This window comes from Hippoglossus hippoglossus, chromosome 23 (assembly GCF_009819705.1).
Source record: "Hippoglossus hippoglossus isolate fHipHip1 chromosome 23, fHipHip1.pri, whole genome shotgun sequence".
Lineage (NCBI taxonomy): Eukaryota > Metazoa > Chordata > Actinopteri > Pleuronectiformes > Pleuronectidae > Hippoglossus > Hippoglossus hippoglossus.
In genome coordinates, this window is record NC_047173.1 from 14,101,838 (window position 1) to 14,114,470 (window position 12,633).

At 43.8% G+C, this 12,633-nt stretch overlaps 1 protein-coding gene across 4 annotated transcripts in view; it reads right to left on the bottom strand.

Annotated features, from left to right (window-relative positions):
- The window catches only part of si:dkey-97m3.1 (fatty acyl-CoA reductase 1), a 35,874-nt gene that overhangs the window by 19,702 nt on the left and 3,539 nt on the right, over window positions 1-12,633 (bottom strand). For 3 of the 4 annotated variants that reach the window (XM_034577678.1, XM_034577679.1, XM_034577681.1), the window contains exon 2: window positions 1,058-1,315. In XM_034577678.1, the coding sequence (XP_034433569.1) occupies window positions 1,058-1,246 (189 nt within the window). In that variant the 5' untranslated portion in view covers window positions 1,247-1,315. The remainder of the gene's footprint in view (window positions 1-1,057; window positions 1,316-12,633) is intronic. The other variant, XM_034577680.1, reaches the window with a different exon arrangement.

The window sequence follows — 12,633 nt, forward strand, 5'->3', positions numbered from 1 at the left end:
CTTTTGAACAATCCCCGGTTTCGAGTGATGATTTGAATGAACGAGTCTGAGCATTGAACGTCATCGGGTTATTTTCTGCTGCTGCGATGATTTAACACATCTCTCTTTGTGCTGCTTTTTCATATTTTACATGATAACTAAATCATAACCACTGCACATTTCGGTGAAGACGTGAGTGACTCATCTATAATCTGTAACTTTTGTCTTGTTCAAACAACAGAACAGACGACAGAGCATGATATCATCGTCACCTTTTCTTCTGCTCCTCCGGTACAATTCATTCACATTGTTATTCTGTGTTCTTCGTTATTCAACAACACAGAAATAGTCGGATGCTTTGATTGACGATGTGAGATTCTATTCTGAGTTTCTTCAAAGAAAAGGGCAGCCCTCAGTGTTCTCGTTGTTGCTGGTGCAAGCAGCAAAGATATTCTCCTTTATCGTCTTTATCTAGAGTTAAAGATGTTGCTATGCAAGACTATGTACTGATCCGACACCACGTCTTTAAAATCTATTTAAAAAAAAGGCTCCGTTCACTGAGTTCATTACCAGAGAAATCCCTGCACTCATGAAAACTCAGCCAACGACCTGCACGTGCTCGTATTAGATTTATAATCAATTCAGGCCTAATTTCAAGTACTGGAATGAGTATCGAGTGATTAAATGTTGGATCCGGAGCGAGAATAAATAGATTGATAAAATCACTATTCATTTATTAAAAGAAATCACAAATCATCATCTTTAACTTTGAGAAGCACAAATCCTCCCATGTGAGGAGCCGCAAACACACAAATGTTTCTTGTGTTTGCTCAATAAGTGACTTTGATCCATTCATTTTGTTGCTGTTTAATTTTCTTTCTTTCAAACTTATTATTGGATAAACGGTTCCAGGTTTAATAGTCGACTCTCCAGCGCAGTGCAGGTCGATCATCTCTTTTTCAACCGTAATGACCAAAACCACAAGAATCATCTTAATCATCCTATCCATGGAGTGTCTGTGAAACCTCTTCATAGTGTTATTCTCCTCTGGGGGAACAGTGGGTGGAAAATGACTTACTTTGCACTTCATCATGTCGCTGACCCTCTGCTGCATGGACTGCCCGGCTTTGGGTCTGACCAGGATGTAGAGCGCTTTGACCTCGGGGCACGACCTCAGCAGCTTCTCCACCAGCACTTTTCCCATGAAGCCCGTGGCCCCCGTGATCAGGACGTTCTTGCCGGCGTAGTATTCCGCTATGGACGCCATAGTCAGTCTGTTCGTTCCCTCTGTTGTCTGCTTCTCTCACCCGTCGAGGTCCTGGCCTTCAGGCAGCTCCTGCAGAAGGAGGGGGGGGGGATAAGTGAATACAAACTGAAATGGTATGCATGAATGTGCAGCTTGTTAATTACTTCAGTCGGATGCAAACACACACACACACACACACACACACACACACACACACACACACACACACACACACACACACACACACACACACACACCTCAACAAATTTTTAACTATGGCTCAGCTGTGTTGTGTTCTGACCTTCAATGAGGACACATGCAACTTGTCTGAAGATCATATGAATATTCACACAGGGATAGAGAGATGGAAATGTTCAGGGGCAGTTTGGCATCTGTGAGCTTGTGTGTGTGTGTGTGTGTGTGTGTGTGTGTGTGTATTGGCTCTATACCTGTGATACCCTGCACAGACACACAACAACCCAAGATAAAGTAGCCCTCACTCGCCCTTCATGTCTTTTCTTCAAGGATTTTTGACGTGTTTCTCGATGACCGGCCGCCCTCATTCTACGCCAACTTAATTGGATCAATTGCGGCTCTAATGGCGGCGGTGTAATGGACTGTGTCTGCTTATTTGGGCCAACTCAATACAATAAATCTGGAGCTGCGTCTGCTGCTTTAGCAGTGGCAGGCGGCCAGGTCCTACATGGTCCTGATTACGGCAAAGACATCGGATAGAGGCGGATGTGGCTCCTGGCTCCTGACTGAGGGCTCGGCCGCTGGTGATTAGCTTCAGTACCGATGCCAGGTTTCCTGAACTGTTCACCAACACAGACTGTCCGGAAGCAACAGCAGAAGCAACAGTTGGCCCCAATACAAGCATATTTAATTTTCCTGTCCACTGATGAAGACTGCGCGGCTCGATTCGGTCAGAATTAGGAGCATCTGTGGTCAATCATCTAAATTACATAACAAATTGCTTCCACTTGGAATCTTATCTGCACAATAAGTTCTGCAAGGGGGGAGACCTCTGTGCCAACAGGTGACTGGAAACTCATCAGTGGGAAAAGCAATCAAACTGCACTCAATCAACAACTAAGGCTGCGACTAACGATTATTTCACCTTGAACCCGTCTGAGCCACAGGGAAAACTAACCAAGCCGGACCCCAACCCAACAGACAGTCTTTTCATTTGCAAGGGTCAAAGGTTAGATCTATTAGTAAATTTAAGACCTATATATTTCACAGTTTTTACTGTGATGGCCTTCAGCGAAGAGGACGGTAGTTTGGATCCCACAGATATAACAATTCAACAACAGGCTTTATAAGCATTTGAGGAAATTAGTGCCTTTTCCTGACTGGAGCTTGGAGGCAGAAAACGCCTCATGTAAATGTACATCATATTCAGAGTGTAGGGACTATAATGAAAAGACCATACACTAAATTTATGGTTGGTCTGCAGAATTAAGACAATGCACTTCGTACATTTTCATGATTTATAATCTGATTCCAGATTTAACTATTTGGCTTTGGTTGTATTCGATGACCTCAGTGCAATGTCGCATATTTACGATGTCAGACTTTGTTCTCATCTTCGTCATGTGACCTTCGCTGCAGCCTACAGCCTCGATGAGAAACCAGTGTCACGCCGTCTGCAGCTCACAACCATGCTCCAGATGTTGCAGCGCATTTGTGTGTAACCACGACAACGATGCACGACTACAGCACAGTGTATGACGGCCTTGTGTCTCCGGTTGGCATCGTCCTCTTTTCCCGAACAAGCGAACAGTCATGACGTGTTCAGTCACATCTTACGTTTGCCAACCAACTTGCAAAAAACAGCCGGGGCTGCTGGGACGCCTACATGTAAAAACTTGCCAACATTAGCACAACATTAAGTCCGGGCAGACGCTTGATCAGCACTTTCAGTGACTCAGCAGAGCAGTGATTTGTACACAAGATCAGTTTTTTTTTTCCCACCGTGTGTCTTTCATCCTCCCCCCCCGGGCTGCTGATTCCCGGCAAAGACAGAAGTCAGCAACCAAATCCTCCTGAGCCAAACGTGGCCCAGATAACAAACCATCTTGTATTTACTTGCTTTCTATCCATTCTGCCGTCTGTGCATGCAATATTGAATTACGCTCCCTTTACAAACAGGTTGTGTGTTGGATTTAATACTCCACTCGTTCACAGTCAGAGAAACTAAAGCCCGAGTTTCAAGCAACGCCCACCGAGACTCACTTTCACACAAATTACTTTAATCCTCATTTAAAAACCTTTCTTCCAAGGTGTATAATATACAGAAAAAGTAATGTATGTGCAGATTTACTACTCTACTATGCACAGACACTGAAATAAAAAAAAGGTCGAAGTCAAGGTCCTCTGCTGAGGCCCCTGACATTCCAGCTTGTGCTTCACAGTTATTCCCTGTGGACACGAGGACAAGGGCAGAGGGGCTGAGAGTCACTACGGATTAATGCCCGACAATGGAAATGTTCCTGCAGCTGGAAAAGTGTTGGAAGGGACGCACATAACCCAGATTCATGATACTAACACACACACACACACACACACACACACACACACACACACTGCTGTATTCTTCCAGGGTTCGACAGCTCCACCTCTTTGCCTGTCACTCTGGCTGATGGTGTTGGGCCTTTATCTCCCACAAGGCAACATGGGAAACAGAAGCTACAGTGTGATCTTCTATTAGAAAACACTTTCTGCTTCCTTACTGGATTCTTAACGCAATCATTTGGGCTGATAATGCTTGAAATCTTTGGATATTACAGTGTGATGACACCTGAGTTCTGGTACAGATAGTAGAAGCAGAGAAATATAACCAAGCCTGATCGAATCCTTACAAGAGTTCATATTTTTGTGTCCGAACCTGAAATATATGAATATATGAATATCAAACATTTGTCCGAACCCGGCCTTGGCCATTGCTGACCGTTGGGCTTTGGTCGGGTATCCACACTTTATTAGAGACAGACACATCCTATGATAAGAGGTTGAAAGGCTGAGTCAAAAGCAGAATGAGAACCATGAGTTGGGCCGTGACCACAATATCCAAGACATCAGAAAAAGGCAACACAGGTTTTCAGTAAGCATCATTCAGGGCAACATCAGACCCAGTGCAGTTTCCTGACATGCATGAAAACACTCCTCTGCTTCCTGAGGCCGCCGGCATGTTTTCTTTCCCTTCATTCTTTTCATGCTAAAAATCACAGGCTTTTGTTGGCAGTATAAAAACAAAATCTAATGTTTTATTAATATTAATACCGATTGCCAAGGATCAGCAGAATAAAGCTTAGAGAAATTCTGTCAGCATTAACCTTGTCCTCTCCCTGATGAATGAGGCAGCCTCCTTCTTAAAGTCTGTATTATGACTTGAAAGGAACAGTCAGAGCAGCGGAGACGAGCACTAAAACCTGAAGGGATCAGCCTCTCGGGTTGTGACGCCATCTTGACGAAGTAACCGCGTCTCGGGATGAAACACTTCCCAGTTTTAGGATTAACCACGGTCAAATTCCCACCGGTTAGTATTACAGTGTGAAATTTAACCACCGGACACCATAAAAGATTATAATCATGCTAACGTCCACTGTCGCCGAATTGTGTGCGTTTAACAAACGCTGATATTTTGTCCCGTCTCTGACATTTGAAGGACAACGTCTGCACTTAACATAACAAGTCGTGGCGTAAGAAGAGAGCTGAGCTGCAGAGGTTTGCTGGTGTCTGAGGCCAACGCTGCTGCACTCCGGCCTGATTTCATGCTTCCTCGTCTTCTTTTCTCTGACTGAGGGTTTTTCTGTGTTTTTCCTCAAAGCCTCCCTCTCCCCAGGAGGTCCACGCTGTTTGTCGGAGGCAGGTTGTTTTAAGCGACAGCTCTGCGGCCCTTCTGCTGCCTCCGGCCCTTCCTCACTCACCCCTCCATTAGTGGGTCAGCTGAGTGCTGCTGGAGACACAGGCGAGGATCGAGCACTACAGCTGCACGCCGGCTAAAGCCATTATAAGTGGACAAAAGCTGACAGAGGCGGGAGGGGAGTGTGGGAAAAATGGCAAGAGTAAAACGCTGCAAAAATGCAGCCAATAATTAAGGTAGCATTAGTCAACTTGAATGCCAGTGCCAAGCAGCACAAAGTCAAAGTCACTTAATAGCACACTGCCAACAGGGTAAATAAAAACCCTGAAAAGCGGAGTTAAGTGTACAACTCCTAAGGGCAGTCGTTTTTACATCCCGCTGCCAACACAGAGAGCTGACGTACACTCGAGCCAGGACACAGAAGAGACTCCGGGACCAAACAAGTCTCATCCAGGAGCCAAGACTCAAAAGAAACCACAACAAACACTAGAACCAACATGTCCTGATTCTCCCAGATACACAGTACAATCGTCAAAGACAGATCATCAATAAGTCCTTAACTACGTGATGATGTTTCTGTCCTGGTCTTTTCAGGTTCTTGTCGATGACCATCTCAAGTAAAGAGAAAATGAGCAGGTGCGTGTCTCTTTACCAAGAGGGAGTGGACGTGGGTAACGACTGAATATAAAGATTAGATTAATCACATATATCAGCTCATGGAAAGAAATCACTTGCACTTGAGACACTGATAAAATGTTGAGTCATTTTGACCATTCGCCAAGACGACAGACGAGTTTGTTATCAGGCAAAGATCAGACTACTTTAATTCTAACATAACCCTGATTGGCTCACAATTAAAATGATCAGGAAAGACTTTTACGATGAGGATGAATTGATGAGTTAGCGCCTTCATTACTCCAGAAGCTTTGAAAACGCTTCTGGCCCCATTTTAGTTTGAAAACTCCAGAGTTGAGACGAAGAGGTTTGAAAACGTTGATGCAGTCGCTGCCTGATTGGCTCAAATCTGTCACGACTCTACGGGTGACGAACGAAAAGTCGTCTGTCCAAGAACTGAAAATCCTGCTCTTTATTTTGCATCATTGTAGTTTGTAGTATTCTCTGCAACTAAGATTTCAGGTGTGGGAGTCTGCAGAGAGATTGTTTCTGATATGCAGCTACGAAACAAGTCTGGACAGAGATAATGTTTCTTTTAAAACACCATATGTAGCCGTATTGTCACTTAGCCACACCCATTGGCGCCGCGCCGTTTTTTAGTTTTTTTTTAAAAGGCAAAGACATCACACCACTCTTGCAACATCGTCACGGCTACACGTGGTTGCTGAGCTGTTCAGAGGAATTTAAAATAACATTAGACTGAACTCAAGTCAACAAGTCAAACCCTGAATTCTTTCCTTGGAATAAAAACACATCACTTTTTCCATGACGATGAATCACTTAAAACATCTTTTCCAGCTCCACTCCCCCGCTCCAGTACAGGAGATGGTGACACTGCCCTTTTACACAAACCCACGTAATTGCACAGCACTTTTAAGAGCCCTTATCCGAGATTACATTACCGCACAAAAACTAGAAGGTCTTCTCTTCCTTGTATTTTTTTTCCCGAGGCAGCTAAAGGCTAATCTAATTAGAGTTAATTATGTTGGTCCGTGGGCTTCGAGGATTTAAGCTGTGTCTCTTTAATATAATCTTTTTAAAGAAAGTAGAAAACATGAGCCAGTTTCAAATCTACACATGAAGGTCACTGCTCGCTATCGGATGCCAGGCCAGAGGAGATTGTGTGTGTGTGTGTGTGTGTGTGTGTGTGTGTGTGTGTGTGTGTGTGTGTGTGTGTGTGTGTGTGTGTGTATGTGTGTGTGTGTGTGTGTGAGCTTGTGTTTCTGTGTATTGGCAAACACGTGCAACAGTGCATTGTCTACATTTCGTGTGATGGCAGAGGGATGCTGTAATTACACCAGCCGCCTCTGAGTGACGGAGCCTCTTGGCGCTGCGGCGTCAGTTTACGCCAGGCTCAGGCCCAGACCAGCAATAGTAATCTGGATGCCGTGCCAGGGCCCGTGAGTTCATGAACCTGCACCGTGTGGTCACCGCGGTGCGAGTCCCAGCGCACTGCTTTCAAGTAACGAAACCACCGCAACTCGTTTTGCAGAAATCAGGCACCATCAAGCAGGCTGTCGCTTTTGGGAACGGGTTGTTCCAACACCTTTACAAAAAAAAAAACACTTCCCTGAAAGCTGTCGTCTTAAGCACTGAAACAAGTGAGGCTCTGTATTACAACACTTCAACTGAAGAGTGTGTGTAAGAGGAAGATGCAACTAGTGAGGTGCAATAGATACCTTTTCCTTTCTGCTCTGCTTTTACTTACTCCCCTTTTAGCAGTTTTGTTTTATCTTCATCATTTTATTTCTCTTTATCTGCCTTTGGTGTTTCTTGTGATGTGAGTTATGATGGTTTCCTCCGATCCTATTAATAGTCTTGCTCTGCGCAGTGGGGTAAATGTCATGGTTTGTGTTTCTAACTCATCAATAATGTCAACTGAGGCTTCGTATGTAACCCAGTGGACATATTTTGTTCATTTAAACAGTTGTCAAACTGGTTGTAAAAGTGTTCCAGCAGTATAGACTCCAGTATAGACTCCAGTATAGACTCCAGTATAGACTCCAGTATAGACTCCAGTATAGACGCCTATACTAATGACTCCTCAGTGCAAACACTATCACCATCTTCTTGAGACTCATTTGTATTTATGGAAGTGACAGTTCACGGACACTATGGATGTTGTGCATGGGGACATTGCCTCTACTCAAACAGATGGACTTAAAACACCAATAACAACAATACTGATAAAGAAATTATACATTTTAAGTAGTTTCGAACATTATTTAACAGATTAATACCTCATTATAATTGTAATATGACACTTTAAAGTCACATTTAAACAGAAATATGATAAATTTGTTTCCCACAATGCATTTCCTGCTACAGACACGTCAATTACCGTTATTGCAACGCCACGCCTGTTAGTTCTGGTGCAAAAGGATGATTCATCCTTCAGAATCCAGTCTCGATGCATTACTCACTATCCAGTGAATATATTGAGTGTTTATTGTGTGAGGAGAAGTCGATGAGGGAGTGTTTTGGGACACAGCCGTGGGATTTGTTTGATTTTCACTGTGGATGCACTTGGACTGACTTGCAAACCCCAGCTGCAGAGAGCTCAGTGGTCTTTTATGATCGATCCGAGGAAGCCATTAACACAGTGGCTGACAAAAGAGCCTCGATTTCCGCAGCCCGACACGAGCTCACATACGCAGACATGCAGCGGCGATGGCAACAGGCCTTAATTGGTGAGGCAGTTTCAAGCCCTTATCACAGAGGCAGACTGGGGCACAGGCCACAGCTGCACTGTCACTTATCCTGCAGACTCATTTTCCAAAAGTGGAAAGAGGCCTGGACCTGGATGTCTCTGAGGCCCCTTCAAGCTGCCTTCACCACTCCATGTTTGCTGTTCACCTAGATCATGATTCATCACTGTAGGTGGTGGAATAATCACAGACAGTGACGGATAAATGTCAACAACGATATATCTGTGAAAGACTTTATCTGCAAATATTAAAAAAAAGGTTTCTTTGCTATATTTTTTAAATAAATGTATTTTATCATTTACTATTCTAAGTATTCATTAAATATCTTGTTTTTGATTACCACAAATCACAGCTTTTGTATCCAAGGGTTAAAACAAAGGTTGGTTGTAACTGTTAAAAAACGAGACGTGTCCCCATCGCAGGACAAATATTGTTGGGATAAAAAAAGTGCCGGATCCTCTCCTGAAATAACTTTATGATGGTTTCCTCCAGTTTTCATCAAATTACAGGGGGTGTAATGGGTCAGGTTGATGCTAATTAATTACATGTTGATTAAACTTCTGTCCACAAGTGATGTTAAATTATTAAAATGGGATTGGCAGAGTCCAGGAACACTGGACGCTCTCAGTGTGTCGGCATGAAGACTGACCCATTAAAAGCAAGAAGCAATAAAGATTTCCAATGTAATGAATGTGATACTGTGAATATTATAACATTAAAAGCCAGATCACTTAGCACCGGGGTGAACGACTGCTTAATAACTGCTTTGCTCTTAATCCAAGATGTGCACATGCTCTAATTACATCAGTAATACGCATTAGTGTAAAACGGAAACCTCGGTGACATGATACAGACACACAACTTCTTCTAACTCACGACTCATCCATGCTTTTGAGCAAACACACGCTCTGCCTGCATGGAAACCAATATCTGTGACCGAGTGATTTGATCAGGTATCTGGTGCAAAGGCAGATTACAGTGAACACACTGCACTTAGAATAATGTAGTACTTCACACACGTGCTCAATAGCTTCACCTTTTGTTGCTGCCAGTCAGGTTCATATAGTTAATGACAGAGCAGCTCTGGCACCAATTGGTGAGCGTTTCGAGTATCACATCCACCCACCAACCCACCAACCCACCCATCCATCCATCCATCCATCCATCCATCCATCCATCCATCCATCCATCCATCCATCCATCCATCCATCCATCCATCCATCAGATAAGAGCCGAGGTAGAAAACACCACCACATGAAGAGGCATGAACATCTACAGATTATTTCAGATTTACGCTGCTAGTGGACAGAAACAGAACAAGATTTAACTCTATACCTTTGTAATCTTACCTTATTTGACACAAAGGAACACAAAACACCAAACACCATACATACACACACACACACACACACACACACACACACACACACACACACACACACACACACACACACACACACACACACACACACACACACACACACACACAGCTCATTCCAATCACATTGTGATATTATCGGAGGCAAACGATGGAACCTTTAAAAATGCAGCTAAGTGGTTGTTGCCAATTTCCAATTTCTGTCAATAAAAGACAAATATGTTGTCCAAGGACAGTCTTGTTGTTGTTGATGCGTGTGTGTTTGTGAGTGTGTGTCAGATGTCCTTAAGTGTGTTTCAGAGAAAAAGAGTTGGCAATCGGCTTTGGCTGTCTGCTGGATACCAGACGAGGAGGAGAGATTATGAGAAAGGCTGCTCTCTTCCTGGTACCGGAGTGAAGATGTGGTTCATGCTCGGGCGAGAGTGACTGATGTGTTACCGAAAATGAGATCAAATGTTTACTGTGGTGCAGTTCAGATTTTCTTCTGGTAAACGTGGTTATCGCTCCAGGATTTCAAGCGTTATTTGGGCTGGTTAAAGTCAGCAAACACTTTGGTCAGTGTCAAATATCTTTAAACCTGCAGAAACCCTGTCATAATAAACGGTCGATCCATGACTAACACATCCTCTGTGTAGTATTTCTCAATTCTGTGTAAATTGGCAGCGACTCCTGCTGCCGTTACCACAGCAAAACCACACTGACAAGTGTCGACACAGTAGGCAAATATTAAGCTTAGTTTCCTTGATGGATGACTTAAATAATTAAGTGAGTCACGTTGCCCTTTAATCTTCTGACTCATTGCTGCTTCCACATCAGAATCAAAGCAGGCATTAAAAACAGGAGTAAATACCTCGGGAGGAAAACAGCCCTTACATTCAAAAACAACTTGCTAATTGACTGCGTTGTTATTTAAAGAGCGGCTGCACCGTTCACTTTGAAGCAGTCTTTTATCTCCTCTGCACCACGGCCACTTCTGCTGCATTGTGTCGTTTGTGAGGAGGATATGATCCCAATAAGCTCCTGCTCTTCCATTTCTGTTCAACCAGTCGGGGGGGGGGAGCAAAGACTGACGTACAGGAGGAAAGTATGCGTATCTTTGGCTGCCAGCCACAAGGTCGATGTATAGGAGGCTCGGCCTTTATCCAACAAGTTCCTGATATGGAGAACAAGGTTCGACCTAACAGGGTCTTAGACAAACATCTCTTTCCAAATTAGCCAAAGAGGTTTTTCCTTGTTGCTCCCTTAAAAACAAACACTAACTTAGGATATGTCACACGTAAAGAGTTTGACTTCTACAGCAGCTAAAGGACATGATAGGCTCGGGTGTGAGGGCAAGTCCAGGCAATCAGCCTGTCATTGCTTCACCTCAAGACAATCTGGTTCCTCTTGTTTGTCTTGTGTGACGAGGATGCCTTGTTTGATAGGCTGCTTAAATAAAACCGTTGGGGCAGTTCCTACTTCGGCAGAGCTAAAATGAGAAACATCGCAATGAAGTAAATTGATGTCCTTCACCAATAGCTCTCGAACCCGGTTGTCTTTCTACGTTGACAACTTCATTAACGTCTTCTAGGTGCAGGGCTCCTCTTTTTCAATCCTGAGATACTTGCGTCCTTTCGGTTTCCCGTCCTGCTGTTTTCTAACATGAGCTCACTCTGACATTTTATTAGAAGGCTGGCAATAAAAAGAGTTCTGGAAAATGTTGGGAGCAACTAAGTCGGACATTTGTGTTCTCACGTACAACTGGAGCTCAGTGCATGTTTGAGAGCAGCTTTAGATTCTGCTCTCATACACAAATGTTTGATTGGACAAGCACAAACACAAATTACAGTCCTGAGGCTCTGTATTTGTTCAGTCATTGTAGTTGTGATTGTTTGTGTAACTGGTAGATTAACTTAAGTAACATCCGCCTGCTCACAGGGTGTTTCCTGTTTCACTTTCTTTACAAGCGAGGACTTTTTTGAGTTCTACTGATTATAGTGGAAGAAAATGTAAAGATAACGAGAGGAGACGAGGCGGACATGTTTCACTGGTTGATGAAATCAGTGGCTCCTACACCCTGATCTGAAAGAGCTGCTGTATGTGGTGGTCATTGGCTGCATTAATCAACACCGAACATCCTCTCCATTAGCTTCCATGGACACGCTGTTAACAGATAACCCACGTGTATGTTGGGTTCAATGTCATACAGCCCATTACAATATCCCCCCCCCCCCCGGTTATTAACAAGCCAGGAGGCTCAGGAGAACCACATATGAAGAGGGTGCTGCAAGGTGACAGTAATCTACAACATCTGCTTGAGCCTTCAATGAAGTCGTTTTCCTCCCATTTAAAGTGGCAAGAGACAACTTTCACCTCCGAGTGTTTCCAAGTGGAATTGATGGAGTTTAACCGACCTGCCAAATCACAAAGTAAGGTTTATCCTCAGGGTGAACGTGGGATCAACACAATCCCTCCCTGTTGCCGCCGTGGCCCCTTTCTCCTGCTCATTTATCCTCACCATCCACCGCCTTGGCACCAAATACTGATTCAAACCTATCTGGGAGTTCCCCTGAGAACCAGTGAACCACAGGTGCAGGGACTCCGCTCCTCCTTTAGACCTGGCTCTGCAGAAAGGGCACGACCACAGTGTGTGAACTACTTTTATCTTATTTAGTTTTTTTTTAATAAACACTTGCATTATTCTGCTTGTTGTTTGTTTTACTAAAACTATTCAGTTGTTGCTCTTGAATTAAAGCATTTATCTTATCAGATGCTATTCAGCAGCTCTAACGCAGGTCGG